Source organism: Anser cygnoides, chromosome 1 (genome assembly GCF_040182565.1).
Source record: "Anser cygnoides isolate HZ-2024a breed goose chromosome 1, Taihu_goose_T2T_genome, whole genome shotgun sequence".
In the NCBI taxonomy this organism is placed as follows: domain Eukaryota; kingdom Metazoa; phylum Chordata; class Aves; order Anseriformes; family Anatidae; genus Anser; species Anser cygnoides.
In genome coordinates, this window is record NC_089873.1 from 120,351,784 (window position 1) to 120,369,504 (window position 17,721).

A 17,721-nucleotide genomic window follows, 5' to 3' on the forward strand; every position below is an offset into this window, starting at 1 on the left:
TTTCGCCATGATGCAACACCTCGTTAATGTTATGACCCCTCTCTGAAGCACCACTTCACCAGCACCTCGGCAGACAGCACACAGCTCCAAATTGTGCTGAGACACACACGGCAGGCTCAGACCTCCAGGGCTTTCTACGTCACCACCTCCCCGTGCCACCAGGATGCCTGCGAATTAACCGCCTGCCTTCGATAAACCCCAGGGGTCGGTGCGTTTCTGGAGGATCCACAGCACACCAGCGATGGGGAAGGAGGGAATACCAAGGAGATGCGAGAAAACTGTGCAAGGTAGAAAAAGGTCAGAAAAACCCCATCCAGAGAGTTTTGGGAAAAGAACAGTGTGAAACAAACTTCAGCAACAGAAAGTATAATGCTGACTTTGTGGTGTTAAAATTACTAGGTAAGCAAGTATCAAAAACAAGAGAAATGCTTTGGGCTGTATTTTCAGCTAATGTAAAAACCACAGGAGCCCAAATTTTGGAAGGTTTCAGGGAGCTAGGTGATCAATAAACCATTATATATTTTACAGTTTCTATATAGGTCAAATTAAAAATTGGCTTTTTTTGTCCTGTGGCGTTAATGAATTCTCAGAGAGAAATATGAGAACAGAAAACATTTATGGGATCACCACTTTTTGTGCTGTCTGCATCAAAAGCTTTCTTCTCCCAGCTGAGAACAAACCCCCGGTGGTAATGATCTGTTGGGATCCATGCAAAACTCTTGAATTCTTCTTTCTACTGCCATGCCAATGCGCAGGGAGTTCACATGCACGTCCACTGCAGTGGGTCGCATCAAAGGAATGGAGAGCTGTGATAAACTTGGGTGGTTTACCTGCTTCCACAGATGTGGTATATATGTGTATATATATTTTTTTTAATTTAATATTAATACTACAAATTCTCAACCATTTGCCATTGGCTTGTATTTTCGGTCATACGTCTTCGAAGTGAGTGCCACTAGCAAACAGAGCAGAGCAGAGGTTTCCATCAGCTCTCCATGACACCCACCGCAAGCTCATTTTTTGCGATAGCCCCTGCGGCAGGTCAGGGAGCACACCGACAGCACACCGACAGCACACCGACCACGCCAGCTCCCCAGCAGCCTACCTCAGCTCCTCAGCAGCCGTGAAGACCTGGTAACACCCAGGAGTGTTTCCATGCAGCAAAATCCTCCGGTGACTACAGCGACCACGTCAGTCTTTTGATGCCACGATAGATTTAAAGGCAACAGAGAACCTGGCTCCTCTGCTGAGTTGAGGAGACCCAAACTTTATTTCCCTGTCTTCATCACAGCGAGTCTCTTCCACCACCAGCTTCATCATATTGTATTTCAATAAATTCAACACAAAACTTCTCATCTAGCCCATTCTTAAGTCCACATTTTATTTACGCTTTGCTGTTGGTACTTCAATCAGATTTATATACATAATCTAAAACCTACATTAAAATAATTTTGACTGCTCTGAAGACCGAGAGAAGAGACACGATTGAAGTTTTCTTCCACAGCTCTACAGTAAGTCTACATTCCAATAGCAGTTTTTTGGTTCAGATTGCAGAAGTGTTCAGAAAGCCGGTGCCAGGCTCCTCACAGACTGGAAGCGGAAGGGTTACACAGTTCTCTTTCGGTATTTCGGACTTACACACAACCAAGGTAGCAGTTAGTAACAGGTCTTTCTAAACAAGCACTCAGGCCAATGCGCGGAATAGCGGCCGCTTGCCTTAGGAACACCCTCCCTTTCTAGCCACTCAACACATCAAAATAGCTAGAAACCGGTACACCTCCCTGCAATTGCACTGTTTAAACAATATTGGTTGCAAAGGACCTTGCGCTACTTCAGATGGGTAGGGAGGTAGCACGACAGACTGGGTGGAAGTGTTCACGAGTCCCCGTGGTGCCACTGGGAAGATGCAAATTCCTTCGTTTCAACGCGTACATACCTCCCCGCTCCTGGAACCGTGCTTCAACTGGTTTCAGACAACCTCGCTAGCAGGAGGCAGGCACTGCCCCCCGCCTGACCGGGTATTTCTGTGCCTGTACTGGCCTGACACTGAAGGACCTGCTGCCGTGCTGTTCGAGCCCCTTACAGCAGCGTTATCAGCCTGTAGCGGCTTTGCGATAAATGTCAAGAGGTAGAAAGTATTAATAGAAAAAGCTCGTGGAGACTCTCGCTCAGTCCACTACTACTGGTCTTTATTTACTCAAAGGATTCAAGTCGTCTCAGAGTAAGTAATAGAAAATAGAAAAGGCCTTATATGCTACTTACCATCTTCTTGTGGGTAAAGGACCTAGAAACTAATTTTACAGCCTGGTGAATCCCGTGGCTCACAGGAGTCTGCGCCAGGAGGGCTCAGCCTCTGCTGCTTCCAGCGGAGTGGGACCAGGCAAAGCACACCCAGCACTTCCAGTTCCCGAGGGATTCGAAATAGCATGACTGCCCTCCCTCCCGTGAGAAGATTGTGTTTCTGCTCTTCCACCTGCTCTCAGTCACTCGGCAGGAAGGTTAGATGCAATATGATAGTCATAAACTCTGTCTCGTTCTGAGGACTTGGTCCTGATGTTTCTCAGCTTTTGAATTTACTTCCAGAAGACTCAGAGGACTCTAAAGCACTTACCACATATTTAAATACAGTCAAGCATACTAAGAAGTGTCCAAGTTTTCAATCAGCCTTCTTTTTACAGATTCTAGCTAGACCTACCTAACATTTCTATCCACCCGTAGAAACCAACTGTTCAAGACAGAAAATGAAGCAGAACAAAACAAACAAAAAACCCCAACAACAGTAAGCTACGAGCTATTTGAATTCAAGATGACCACCAGTAGCATGAAACTATTATATCCCAGATAAGTTTTGAAGAGATTTAAGAGATGACAAAGCCCACCTGGCTCTCAGACTGCTACTGCACTGCAAGAGGCTCCGATTCGGGGAGCCAGGCAGCCTGGTGAACGTTGTTCTTCTGTAGCAACTATTAGTAGATGGTGGTAGAAATCGACACAGTGAGGAATGGGATTTGATTCTAAGAAAATAGAAAAATATTAACTGGGAAGTGACCCTGGAAACCCAGAATGAGAAACTTGTTAAGAAAGAGCTGTAAGAAATTATGGACAGGAATTTGGAAGCGATGGACGAGAACTGAGCAGCACTTTAATGAATAAAGCTACAAAAAAGGCCAACACCTTTAAAAGCTGCATCCACAGAGGTATCGTTACAGAAGAGGACCCTAACTGCTCTTAATGGCTCAGGTGAAACCACACCTGTAAAGCACTCATTCGGTCTTGGTGTTTTTATAAAAACAAACAGCACATCGTAACGAAGAAAACAGAAATGAGGTTTAAAGAATTGGCTTATATGGGGCTGGGGGGGGGGACAGACATTTGAAGATTTTGCTCCGATGGGGACTAAAAGGGGGTGTAACTGCACACGCATCAGGAAGCTGCAAACTCTGCAGGTGACAGCTGGGGGCTACATAAACAAAGTTATTGGAATAGCAAGTGGTAAGTTAATAAAAAATGACATTATCAGACATTAAAAATCGTATACAGATAAGGAGTGAACGATCTTATCTTCCTGCACTGAATATTTACCCATGGTTAGATTTTGGATGAATTCATATATTTTTTTTTAAATCTTGTTTTCATTATTCACGGCTACCTCATTAGTAATACTAGAAGACATTTGTACATTATTTCAACCATTTAAGAATGACACTTGTCATTTTAGAGTTGTGCTGATGCAATTAAGGCTATATCAAATTAACCAAACGAAACAGCCTGCAGGTCAGTTTCATTCTCAAATAGCGGCTTTAAGGAATTCCAAGGCTAAAAAGTTGGGTATCTAAAATCTAACAAAAAGTTAGCCCTTACTGAGGGGAGTGTTTTTCTCCTCCAGCAACAAGTTCTGTGCTTGTCTACAAGTAAATGTAAATAAAGGAGCAAGATTTTGTCCCATACCAACAAAGTGGGTTGATCCCTGCAGCACACCAACTCTATGGTGCCAACATAACAGGACTCATACAAATCCCACTGAAACCCTTAGATCCGAAAGTCACCCCAACTTGCACTGGAAAATGTGATTACAGGACAAGGCTCTCTGAATTTAAGTGCTGGAATCTATGCCAACACCCCTCCGAACAGCTGACCGTAACAGACGCTACGAGAGTAGGACTGAACACTTCCTATTGTTTTAAAAAAAAAAGGGATAAAAAAGGCTATTTGACATTTTAAACTTTTAAGTCCACAACACTTTTTATCTTAGAAATAAAAGGACATTTATAGTACGAACCTTAAGAAGATACATAGTGTAAAAAGTGACAGTGCTCAGACCGGGTTAAAGCCCTTCTAGTACAGCAGGACCTTTTAATCTGCAACAGAGGGCTGGTCTCAGTGTAAATTAACGCATTAACATGACGATCCCCAAAGAACAAGGTAAGGAGGGCATAATGAACACCCTCAAACAGTATCGAGGGCATATATAGGGCGGGTTGTTTGTGCTGCTGCTGCAGAGCGATCTTTACTGCAATAGCATCCCGATTCCAGCATGTCAAAGAAAATGCACTGAGCTTTCAAGAGCTCTGCTTTTGCTGTCATCTTGCTTGAGGGATTACTTGCAAGAGGAACAGCAATCATGCAGGATACAGCTGGATTTCTTTCACCTTACTTTGTTTATTGCAGTACCATTTGGCAGCATGCAGTATTTACAAAATATTTACTACTTGTCCCCCAGAAAACCTGTTTTGTTTCACTCTAGATAGATGGCAGGTTTAAACTTTATTCCCAAGACCTCATTGCTGTGAGAAAAGCGATGGCATGAGATGCAGAGCCCAGAAGGTGAGAAGACAGGGAGCCAGAATTACTGCTGTCCTGACTCGAGGTGTTACACCACGCTGGAGCAGGACCACGAGTGACAGAAAAACTCCTACACTGTCTAAAGAAATGTGAGGTCAGTACCAGGGTCTCAGCCTCCCAAAAAACAAGGTACGCATCTTTCAGCACAGGAGTGACTTTGCTTTCATTGTGGATTTGCAAGTGTGGATTAGAAGTTTAACTAAATATATTTAAATGCTTAACTCTGCAAATTTCCTATTATCACCTCTTTCTGTAATTTGTATAGCTTATCTTTAACTTTCATTTGTTTCACCGTAAACCACCACTGAAAGCCTCACTGCAATGGGTATTAACTGAAATACATGCCAGCAAACACAATGAGTCATTTTGCCTTGACAGTTTATCACCTGTGATTCATTATTATCTATCTGTTATCTATTCATTTCTGGCAAAAGACTCGGGAGGTAGACAAAAATTTATTGAAACCAAGAATGAAGTGAATTGCTACAGCAGCCAATTTTTGCCCATTTAGTTGTGGCAGAATGGCTCTTCTAATTCTCTCCTGGAAAATTTAAGAAATATATAGAAAGTTTTGGAACCTTGAATGCTTTTTCATGAAATACATGCTAAAACACACAAGCTAGGCACAACAAAATGGCTGACAAGGCATAGTAATAACAATTACCTCAAGACAATTTTCTCATGTCCCAGAGTTCTACTCTGAAAATTAATATGACATGGCATTGTGGAAATTCATTTCTTTCTGGCTCAATTTCAGCAAGATATACTGGTTCTACAAAGAGATGACTTGAATTTTCAGAGCTGGTAGTTAGCAGGGAAAATAACCAAAAAAAAATCCAAGTCAAGCTGCACCTTTTCCTGCTTGCACCGCCAAATGAAGTTGTGTGTGTCAAACTTCCACTGAACCCTGGGCAATATCATTTTTGTCAATGGGGTAACAGAGTTGTGGGCAACCCATTTTGTGACTGAAGATTAGTACCTTTACTGATACACAAGCAGTAACAAAGTTCCTTTTGCATATGGCTGTACTGTTTTTGTTTAAACACTAAAAGTAGGAAGTGTTAAAACCTCATCACTACAAAACCACAATCCAAAACGTACAGAGGGAGAGATTCTGTTTGGTAAGATTATAGATTTCCCCCTAGGTCAAACTACACATTAACCACCATATAAAACCACTTATGAATGTTCAATTTCTATGCATTTTACATTGCCAGGAACATGAGTAATTGCTCTACCGTTTATTGGCTTTTTTTTTTTTTATGGAAGACCAAAGATTCCCTAATAATTGTTCTAAACAGAAAACAGGACTGAAATTAGTGATGGGGGAATTAAATCCGTAGGCACTTTAAGGACTACTGTTTTTAAGTGTGCCATCAACAACGAGGTACTGTGTATCGCCTGAAAATGACCACTGCCAAAATGCTGCGACAGTTTAACATGTACATGAAACTTTTTGTTTGTACAATATTTGTTAAATACAATTTAAAATTCTGCGCAGAGTGAAAGAAACATTGCACCTTTAACTGTAGCTGTTTAAAAGTAGCAGCTGCAACAAACAACATAGACTATCCGTCTTCGAAGTCACAAAAATGCACAATATTCTCAATTTTCCACCTGAAAAATAATTGCCACTGCAGTCACCCTCAATTCAGGGGCAGGGGTGTGTAAGACTGAAAAAAATCACAGCCTTAAAATGTCACAGGTTTTAACATGTCTCTACAATCATTGCACTATTAAAAGTGAACACATTTGGCAAGGCTGAACTAGCACGTTACATATTTTACCTAGAGAGTAAAAAATACATAATAATCACCTCTGAGATAGCCTGTTTAACAATTACTGGTCCAAATAAATATGAACTATTTCAACTCGTGTACTGAGGCTAGCAATTGTTTGAGTTAAAACCTTCAACAAGCGTTCCCAAACATAAATGGGAAAACTTTACCCAGATTTACTGAGTCCAGGTAAAATGGTATTACTAAAAAACTATGAAAAAATCTGAATTAACTCGAGCACTAGAGAAAACAAGGAAGCGTCAAAAGTGATCATCGCTACATAGCATACTCTTAAACCTGTGTCCCTTCCTTATACTAAATGCATAAGAATGCACTTGCAACTGAATTTTCCTTTGTTCGTTTCAAAACTACAGATCTTTAATTTGATAAGCAGCTTTGTTTCTATCAACTCATTTGTAAAAAACACCATCAAGCTTGTGCTCATTAAATATATATATGTATATATAAAAACATACAAAAAGTACAAGATAAATCACATTAAGAAACTTTTACAGTGTAATTGTCCTGATTACTTTTATTCTTAAGGGCCAATTTTTTTTTTGTGTATGCACAGAAATCTCAATGTGACTGTTGTTCCAGAATTCAGCATAGTGCCACTGCACAGAATTCATCTTTCTGTGCAGTCCATTAAAAAACAAAAAAAAAAAAAAAAAAAGAACCAAAAAAAGAAAAACAAAAAACAAACACACACACCACAGGACAAAACATTCTTCTTAAATCAAATTCTATTTGTGAATTCAGCAAAATAATTTCTATAAAATAAAACAGCAAAATATTTAAATAGTATAGGGTGGGCTGTATCTGTTTTGCAGGGGTATTTGGTTTTTAGACAGGTTCCAAAAAAATTACACACATTCAAGTTACCAATTTTCATTTAAATACAGTATTTACTGATGCGTTTCTTGAAGTCTTTAAACAAATGTTTATTCTGGAATAGAGATACCTCAGAATTGCAGTTGACTAACCAGTAGTTTCTTTTATAATTAAACCCTGCTTCTAATGTTAAGATTTCCTGTATATGGATAAAGAGCTAAGACAATTCTTGCTTTCAAGTAGAACTGTGAACGAGCAGAAAACCAGCAAGTTAACTTGGTGCAGTGGCACTCACAAGTACTGTGTGATTTTGTTGACTTCCACTTCACTGGGATGCAGTAGAAGGAAAGTGTTAGAAGTTTATCTAATAAGCTCTACCAAAGAAACAAAACAAGCACACCAAATACAGTCTATTATGCTCCAGGCATCCTGGCATAGCAAATTTTTGCATATTTGTTTTAAATCTTTTAAATTCCTATTACTGAAAACTAAGTGTTCTTTATCCCACCCAGAGACAGAACTGTCAAACATCAGAGATGTGAGGAACACATGTGAAACTGAAAACCACTTGTTTGTCACGTTTTCCCTCCCCATTTTATAGTCTAGGTGTAAGAAGAAAAAGTTCTGAGCGATACAGTTGTCACATTGGGACAACTGCTGTCACTTTTTTTTCCCCCTCATTGGCTACACTAACTTGGTGTGAAGCCATGCTAAATGTTACAGCATAACTATAGCTTCAAAAGTGATTAACCTAATACCAGAATGAAAAAGGCAATGAAAAAAGATCTAGAAACAATGTTACATCACCAATTTTCCACATCAACCAAATAATTAAAAGGTTACCAGCCATTACGGTTGCTCATAGTAAAATCGACTCCAGTGGCAAAGAATTAACATGAAACTATTTTTGTGGTTGACATGGATAGGCTTTTTCGTAAAGGAGTTGATCCAACTGCCATGAGGCAGGCAACACTGGTTGCAGAGCGCAGCAGATATATCAAGATTTTTTTTTTGTAGATCTGTGAGTCTCATCAAGACAAAAAAAATGTTTCTTGCTTAAGAATTAACAGTCAAACATTAATATACTATATACACCTTTGCCATTTACACATTAGCATCAGGCCATTTATTACAAAACACTATACACTTTCCACTGCAGGCGGGTTATATATTGACAGCAATTTTCTGCAGATAAGACAGTGAATAGACTCTCCACTCCATGTTGATTAGGAATAGTTTTTCTAGTTTTAAATATTAGCCAGACACAGAGAAAGGTTGGACTGTAAGGCCTGGGTGCACAGTCTTGATGGAGCAAGTTAATTGATTATGTGCATTTCACTAATCTTTTGTCTGAGGCGGGGAAACTTCTTCACTGCCTTCAAAATTTTCTTGTGCTCGTTGGCCAGTTCGCTGAGGGTTGTTCATATGATGTGCTGCCGGGCCTGTATATGGCTGTCCATGCACATGGTTATTCTGTAATAAAGCATAAACATTTTAAAAAGACATTAAACCTGTGGACTGTTTCCTAACCAGTTCCTTGGTTTTCACCTCTACATTCAAACTACTGAAAAGTATCATCAAGCACACTGAACTTCTGTAGTAGTATCTGTATGGACATACATCAGTTCCTTCATTCCTCTGAATCACATCCCTCACTTACCTTTAACTTACACAGAACGTAAACAGACTTTCAATTTGTAAAGTTAAAAGGATTAAATAGTAATGTCAGCCTTTGAGTAAAAAACATTTACATGCAAAGCAAAAGCAGAAAAAAAAGGAGACTAGAAGAGGCTGCTTATGTGGTCTGGGCATTAACCTGTGCACATCTTACTGACACATTCAACTAGCGTGAATGTTTTTCCTAAGACGATAGAAAAACCGTATCTGTATCTGTGTAGCATACTTCAATCTTTAAGAGGGCAAACTTCAATGTTACAGAACTGAATGAAATCTAGACCAGCTGTTTTCTCCAGATGCTCTGTCCCAATTTAAAAAAGTCTACACACAGCTGGAAAATGAAAATATATCTTATCTACCTATTGTTTTGCAGAGTTTAAACAACTGTGGAGAAATTAGGAACATGAGGATTGTGCGTGTTAGTGAGAAATGCTGTCTATTGCAAGAAAGTGAACACATCACACAGATAATGGTGAGGTTACAGTATGTGTCTGAACTCAGGAGCTCAGAAAGGAGTGGGAAAATCTGCATGACTTACCAACTGCTCTGCTGAGAACACCAAGTAAGGAAAGCAAGATGGAGGGAAAATAGGTTTGGGCAGGAGAGGAAATTAAATTAGCAGATTCAGAATATATAAAATTAATTGGAACAAAGAAAAAATGGCATCTAAGGAGGGGATCTACTAATTTAGTCAAATCCATTAAAAAAAAAATCTTGTTAGGATTTCTTTCAGATTTGGCTTTCCACTGGTAGATTAACAAAGCAGCCACTTAGCCTAAAACAGATTTAGATTTTGCATGTACTTGAGATTTGCAGGTCAGTGTTCATATCAAGTTACACATCACAAAGACACCCATTTTTTATGAAAGCCTTCCAATTACTCAAACTGAAAATTAGGTGTTGGGACTTGATTTTAAATTAAAGAAAAAAAAGAGAACTACTCACAAAATATCAACATGAACAAATATGACAGAATCAGATTTAGTATGCATGAGCCTAGGATGATGTCTGTCCCCCTGCTGTTTCTATGGATGATTAATCTCTGATCTGGTAACACAAAAATTCTCACGTGAAACTGGTGACGAAACCATTCCTGGCAAAATGGAGCTGAATCTTTATTTCTCCAAGGGTGATATTTCATAGTAACATGCTTCTGGCTAAATGCCTGTAATTTGAGCTATCATGAATGCTAACTAAAAAAGCTATCCTGGGACTCTAAATAAAGGGTCAAACTCTCTAGCTTTTACCTGTTGATACTGGGAACCAGGTGAATGGGGATACAATGGGGCATCTTCAGGTGGAGAAGACTCATGTTCATCTGGGGCATCAGGATCGTCTGGTTCCTAAAGTTTGAAAAAACATTTTATCTACTTAGGTAAAACATACTATGATTATTCTATCCAGAACCAATCCAATGTGCAATTGATCATTTCAGGCATGCTCAAAGAAAAGACATGCCCCCTGTCCCCAGTATCACTTATAACTTACAGAATCACAGAATCATTTAGGTTAGAAAAGACCTTTAAGAGCGTCAAGTCCTGTTGTATTGTATAGAAACTGTATTTATTACATATAATGCTTAATTGTATAAAAATTCCCACTATTAACATATTATTGGGAAAAAATTAGATTTTTTTTTAATAATTCATAATCTACTTTAAATGGTCAATTTTAATTCTATATTGCTAATTTTTACAGGACAGATGTGCGTAAAAACAGTACAAGAAGTGAAAAAAACACAGGAGTATGTAAGTAAAGCCAACAAAAGTGTAACTCCTTATTGATTGCTTATTTACAGAAATGTTTTACTCAAAGTTTTTAACAGATGTCAAATTAGTTCTTTACCTCCTCTGGGCAGAGTTCACAAGCTTTTGCAAGAGTCATTCTAGCACTGTGTGATCTCTCTAGGAAGTAGCCGTTCGATGTTTCATTGCTTTGTATTGGTGGAGACCAATTATTATAGGTGTATTGGGGATTGCCAGTGTATGGTCTACGCTCAAGCTCATCTCCAAGCCATTCTACTGCCCAGGTCCACTTTCTCTTCAAATCTCCATTGCTCTGCAGATGAAAAGTTAATACTTCAGAATTATTTTATTTCAAAAGAGAAATGTATTTCTCTTCCTATACATCAGCTCAAGAGAACAGACCACCGACATCACCAGGCCACCACTATGCTGCTTATAAGACTCCCTCAAACATTCTTTTTTGCACAAAGAAACTTCCAATTTGAAATGAAATCTGAGCAGTTTGCAGCTGCATCACATGAATGCAAGTTTAATCAAACTGCTCTCAATTCAAAATACTGACCTTATGATATTAGAAAGTCTGCATGAGTTTCACTTGAAAGTCAAAATTTCATTAAGTCAATGAATTGAATTTATTTTATATTTTATTTTATTTTTACACAGAACTGGAGAAAAAGCAGGAAGAGACAGAAAAAGTTATTACCTGAAGAATCTGGTAGGCTACAGGACAGTTGCTGAAGAGGGCTACCATGCACTTTATACACTGGTAAGCTCTTTTCTGATAATGGTTCTTAGAGCGCTGAATGGTGTCAAATAGTCCATCCCTATCATCTGGGATACCCTTAAGTGCATTGTGAATCCTACAAAAAAAAAAAAACAACAACCAAAACACAAAAATCAAGGGTTAAAATTCAGGCTTCACTTACAGTGCAATTATAAAAGGGATAACTCATTCTAAATATTCTGACTTTGGTAAAAGTGCCTTCTGCTCTTGAACAATGGGTAGGGGAATTAATCTCCATCTTCACTTCTTGCAGGGTTTCCAAATTCACACACTTTTTGGCTTTGAAAAACCACTGGAGGGAGACACGGAACCTACACTGTCAGCATCTCTAAGAGCTATGTTCATTGCAGGAAAAGTAGTAGACCTCTTTTTGTTTCATCTTTGTCAATAATCAGCAAATAGTCCCCAGGCAGCAGACATCCTAGGCCTCACTACGAGAAAGATATTGAGTTGCTTGAGTGTGTGCAGAGAAGAGCAACGAAGCTGGTGATGGGACTAGAAAACAAGAGTCATGAAGAGCAGCTGAGGAAACTGGGGTTGTTTAGTCTGACAGAGACTGAGGGGAGACCTCATTGCTCTCTTCAACTACCTGTAAAGAGGTTGCAACAAGGAGAGTGTCCTGGAACGTTAACTTCTCAAATCAAGAGAAATCTATGAGAGGGTCTGATACCAAAGAACAGCAGCAGACATCTCAGTAAGAATACAAGGAGCAACTGAAGGATGCGTGCTGTTTAAGACCAGATGATTCTTATTTTCTATAAGTTGGAAGAGATTACTATTTACTATGGACAGTCACGCTATTTAATTATGTAGTAGTTACACTACTTATTAAACTATGATTATCAGAGGAAAACTAAGAACAGGACAGAGACCAGTGCTCCAAGCTACTGCCAGAAGTGGCAGCAAAAAATCAGAGGGTGATTGCAGCTGGCAACTTTATACTCCCCTCTGCTGAGGCCTAGCACAATTTCAAGGAACACTATATTTAAGATGGCAGTCTCAAGAATAACAGTGATGTACATCTTCAAGTATAGCGAGTCATACTGCAACATTTAACCTCCTCCATACTCCATTGTTTCTAACATAGCACTATCCTAAACAAACACTTCTCACCTACATTTCCACCCTAATATATATATATATATATATTTACTTCCCACCTCTTAAAATATGCCCATCCTCCAGCGTCCTGTGAACTCAGGACTTCTTATGGAAGTATTTGCTTAGCAGGAAGAAAATATAAACAAACTATATTATATATGCATTACTTATACATATATATGCAAGTGTGCATATATATAAAAAATGCATTCTCATCCCTTACCTAAGCAGTAATTCCTACACAGAAGATGAAGAAATCTCTCCAGCCTAGTCTTGAGGTTTTGGAGTATGCTAAGCCAGATCACCATCTTCTCTCTGAATATCTTCTGAAGTAAGGCTAGGCAACTAATGAATTGAATATAGTCCTAAGAGTGTAGTCTACAAGTATATATGAGTTGACTCCAATACCCTTGCTGTTACTGTCAGTTTTTTAAGTGTGCTCTTACTTAAAATATTTTAAATGCCATATGGGACATGGTTGCAAATGATTTAGTAATTCCAGTATTATCTAAATTCACTAATTATGAAACAGAGATATTTCAAAATATTGACAAGTAGCATTTACTTTGTGTTACCTCACCTACTACTACTACTGTATAAAACTTCTAAGTAACTGACTTGCATGCATTCTCTTGGATAGTCATTATTTGTAGTAATCTCACTTTTCTAATCTCAGCTTTCAAAACCTTTATTCTCTAGACATACAAAAACCAGGTTTGAAACTGGGTGAGTATTTAATATTTTAGTGAAAATTCTATTGAAATATGACCGTAGAAAATATTTTTGTCTATGAAATCTGCTTTTCTCCCAGGCTCACACTTCATCCATGTCTCAGTATCACTCCTGTGATTGTTGTGCTTGTTAGTAATAAGACCAGAACATCATCGAACCCTCTTAGATGACAAGTTTCCAAGGATCAATCTAAACAACTCACAGAAAATACCAATGTGTTTAGCTTGACTGGCACATTAGTAAGCATCTCCTGAATGTGAACAACCTTGCATTTATAGGACTGAGTAGGAAATTTCTCAATAGTAAGGAAGATACAGGTTAAAATGTAGATTCAAGTTGTCTCAACATTTGAGATAAATGGAAAAAAAATGCTTTATCCCTGTATTTTGGTTCATATATATTTAAAACAAACCTCTGAAAAAGATTAGCAACAGAAATACTGGGAAAACAGTCTGTATCAAACATAATAATGAATTATAAAAAGACAGGTAACTACAAACCTGTGAGTTTGCCAAGAATCCTCAATTAATAGGATTTGCAGAAGCAGATCCAAGTAAGGTCGAAGCTCATATGTGTATGAATATGCAACCTTAAAAAGTAAAAATGCAGAGAACACAAGAAAGCATTCTTTGAAGCGTGTAGATTACATGGTGCAATACAAGAACACAATTTATGTGAAGTTTACTGTAACTTAAGGAATATTTCAAGATACAATGCATACTTTATTATTAGTTTAAATGCTGGTAGGTGTTTTTTTCTTTAATACATAGCAGGTTTTGTAAAGGACAAGTGTTTTATCATGAGTTTCCAACACAATTGATCTGAAGCATCTGGACCAATCATGAGATGCCAGAGAAGCTACCTTGAAAAATACTTTTAGAAACACAAAATTATAAAACAGTATTTTCCACTAATATTGCTACTTTTAGACAGTATGTTCAAGTCCATACTAAACCACAAAATATATGGCTAAGTAAAATATTAGTAAAGTGATTTTATTATGATTTTTCAAGTGCCAAACAGACACACAAAACTTTATGTTTACATAGAAAAAAAATGCACTAATCTAAGACTAGCTAATGAAAGTTATAAACAAACCTTATTTGGAGTGGAAGAGTGTGATTAATCCTACAGAGATTACAAAGGAAAAACAAAACAGCCCCAAATAATGATTCTTTCCTGAGCCTGAAGCCAAGTATGTTTTGCAGACTTGTAAAAAAAAAAAAAAGCACCTTACATACATACTCGAAATAAATACAAGGGAGATCTTAAGAAATAATGCTAAATTTTGATTCTATTGAAAGAAGACATTTTATCGATAATGAGAGAAAAGCTGAATGAAATGCACTTACATTACACCCCAGCCTACTTATTTAGAATCACAGAATGGTTTGATTTGGAAAGGACCTTTAAAGATAACCTAGTTTTAACCCCCCTCTGCCATGGGCACGGACACCTCCCACCTGACCAGGCTGCCCAAAACCCCATCCAACCTGGCCTTTAATACTCCCAGGGATAGGGCATCCACAGCTTCTCTGGGTGACCTGTTCCAGCACCTCACCATCCTTACCGTGAAGAATTTATTTCTAGTATCTAATATAAATCTCCCCTCTTCTAGTTTAAAATCATTACACCTTGTCCTATCACTACAGGCCCTGATAATAAATCCCTCCCCCATCATTCTTGCAGATACCCTTTAAGTACTGGAAGTCTGCTATAAGGTCTTCCCCCAGAGACTTCTCCTTAAGCCAAACAACTCCAACTCTCTCAGCCTCTCCATAAAAAGGTGCTCCAGTCCTCTGAACATTTCTGTGGCCCTCCTCTGGACCTGCTCCAAACAGGTCCACGTCTCCCTCCTATGCTGGGAGCCTCAGACCCAGATTCAGCACTCCAGGAGGGGTTTCACAAGTGGAGTAGAGGGGGAGCATCACCTCCCTTGACCTGCTGGCCATGGTTTTTTTGATTCAGCCCAGGACGCAGTTGGCCTTCTGGGCTGCAGGCATGCACTGCTGGCTCATGTTGAGCTTTTTATCCACCAGTACTCGCAAGTGCTTCTCTACAGAACTGCTCTCAATCCATTCTTCACCCAGCCTGTACTGATGTTTGGGATTGTCCTGACCCAGGACCTTAAATTGGTTTTGCTGAACTTCATGAGATTCACATAGGCCCACCTCTCAAGCCTGTTCAGGTCCCTCTGACATCATTTCCCCTCTGAAGTGTCAACTGCACCACTCAGCTTGGTGTCATCCACAAACTCGCTGGGGGTGCACTCAATCTCACTGTCCACGTCACAAATGAAAACACTAAACAGTACCAAAATATTAAACAGTACCAGTCCTAATGCAGATCCCTGAGGAACAAATATGGAGCCCTGAGGGACTTAACACTGTGTTCCTAACTCAAAAACGGTTGACTGCTTTCCTAGACTTATAAAAGGATTTATTTTAATATTCCACTATGATGTATACAGAAGAGTAAAATATAGTGACAGAAGATACTATCCTATGGAACTCAATATTTAATAGTATTATATTCCTATGCATATAGATCTTGCATCATACACATTCATATGCCCATCTTCCTCCTAACAGTTATTTTTACCTGCCAGAGAAGTTCACTGAGGACAGTGGAAGAGAACTGAGGATTCTCCCAACAGCAGAAACGAAGCAACTTGATGGTCTCTTCAGAATTACTGCAATCTTCAATAATTTTCTTCACATAACTGGTTCTCACGAACAAAATGTCTGCTACGTTCTGCTGAAGTGCCATTATAGGTTGAGATAAATTAGGATCACCGTAAGGGTTGGCAAGTGGAGGATTACCTGGAACAAGCAGTTATTCCAGATGAAAAGGTACCAAAACACTTTCGGTGTGTAGAGACAACAAAATATAAGTTGCTGTAACTAATCAATTAAAAAAAAAAAAAACAAAACAGGAAAAGTACATTTAGCAGTCAATTTGCTTTGAAAAATACTATGATATGAAATAACTCTATTTTCTGATTGTGAAGCTCAGCTCTTGCTGCCCAAGAGAACTACTAGTTCCTCTCAGGAAAGAGTATGCAGTGACAATCAGTGCAGAACAACTGGAAACACATTCACATGCAAGAGGAGGAATTATTGGGAGTTTCCTTGGTGGAATCCTCTTATCTCCAGAATCTGCTTCAAACCTTGTGTAACACGGCCCAACCCTATCAAATTTTAAGACACATTAAGTCTATTTACTTCACTAGGCAATGGGAATGTCTATAATAAAACACTCCAGTTCGAATCTCTAAAGCATAGATAAAAAAGTACTAATGAAAGAATCAAAATTAATATAGCTTATTTAGTAAGCTTCATTTTGTGTAGAGAGACTGTTGATTTGCTCCTGATGTTTCTTGATTTAATAGTGTTGTATTTTCACTTATTATAGGAGGATGCTTAGAAATCCAAGGAAGAACTTTCCCAGCTTACAATGCTAAAGCATAAAATAAATTTACTCTGAAAACAGTAATGATAATTAATAAACATAGTAATGTTCATACAAAACTTTTGTTTTTTTAAAGTACAACATTAAGAATACAGTGAATATATGACTCAATTTTCATAGGTAGAGTATCTTTTCCTCAGATCCTCAAATAATAAACTGGAAACAAAACCAAATCAAAGTCACCAAATGATTCTGCAGCTTATTATAGCACAGTAAATTTTTCAGTTCATTAATCTTACTATAGCACATTCTAGCCTATTGACTTTACAGCCTGACACATTGAGCTGTAATGACTTTACCATTAAATAGCTTCTCTATGGACTCCTAATTAGGTTTTCTAAACTATGCTTAATATAGAACACATACATACACAGGCTATAAAATTCACATAGCCGAATATTCTGTCACCATTTCTCAAAAGTAACTGTGCATTCTCTTCACCTTGTGGGGATATTAATGATTTATACTGTGGTAGACTAATTTCTAGCTGATTCTTAATCTTTTATAAATGAAAGTGGTGGCTTCTGTTTGTCTTTCTGACTGCAAATGAGCACCAAGTGGATATTTTCAAGAGCTATCCAAAGCAATATCTCTTTACCCGTAACTGCTATTAGGTACTTCAGAACCTGGTATATTTTTTTCCTGTACAGATTACTTTGTCCTGGTAACATGAAAGTAATTTATTATTTTCTATTCAGAATCAAAATACCTTTATGCAAGTCCTTGCAATGAGTTTAAACTATTAAACTAAATCATA

At 38.3% G+C, this 17,721-nt stretch overlaps 1 protein-coding gene across 2 annotated transcripts in view; it reads right to left on the reverse strand.

Moving 5' to 3' along the window:
* Positions 1-7,127: 7,127 nt before the first annotated feature.
* USP9X (ubiquitin specific peptidase 9 X-linked) overlaps positions 7,128-17,721 on the reverse strand; it is a 101,936-nt gene continuing 91,342 nt past the window's right edge. For both annotated transcript variants that reach the window (XM_066980093.1, XM_066980086.1), the window contains exons 40-45: positions 16,095-16,315; positions 13,994-14,082; positions 11,580-11,736; positions 10,977-11,189; positions 10,379-10,474; positions 7,128-8,927 (exon numbers count right to left, since the gene is read on the reverse strand). In XM_066980093.1, the coding sequence (XP_066836194.1) occupies positions 8,793-8,927; positions 10,379-10,474; positions 10,977-11,189; positions 11,580-11,736; positions 13,994-14,082; positions 16,095-16,315 (911 nt within the window). In that variant the 3' untranslated portion in view covers positions 7,128-8,792. The remainder of the gene's footprint in view (positions 8,928-10,378; positions 10,475-10,976; positions 11,190-11,579; positions 11,737-13,993; positions 14,083-16,094; positions 16,316-17,721) is intronic.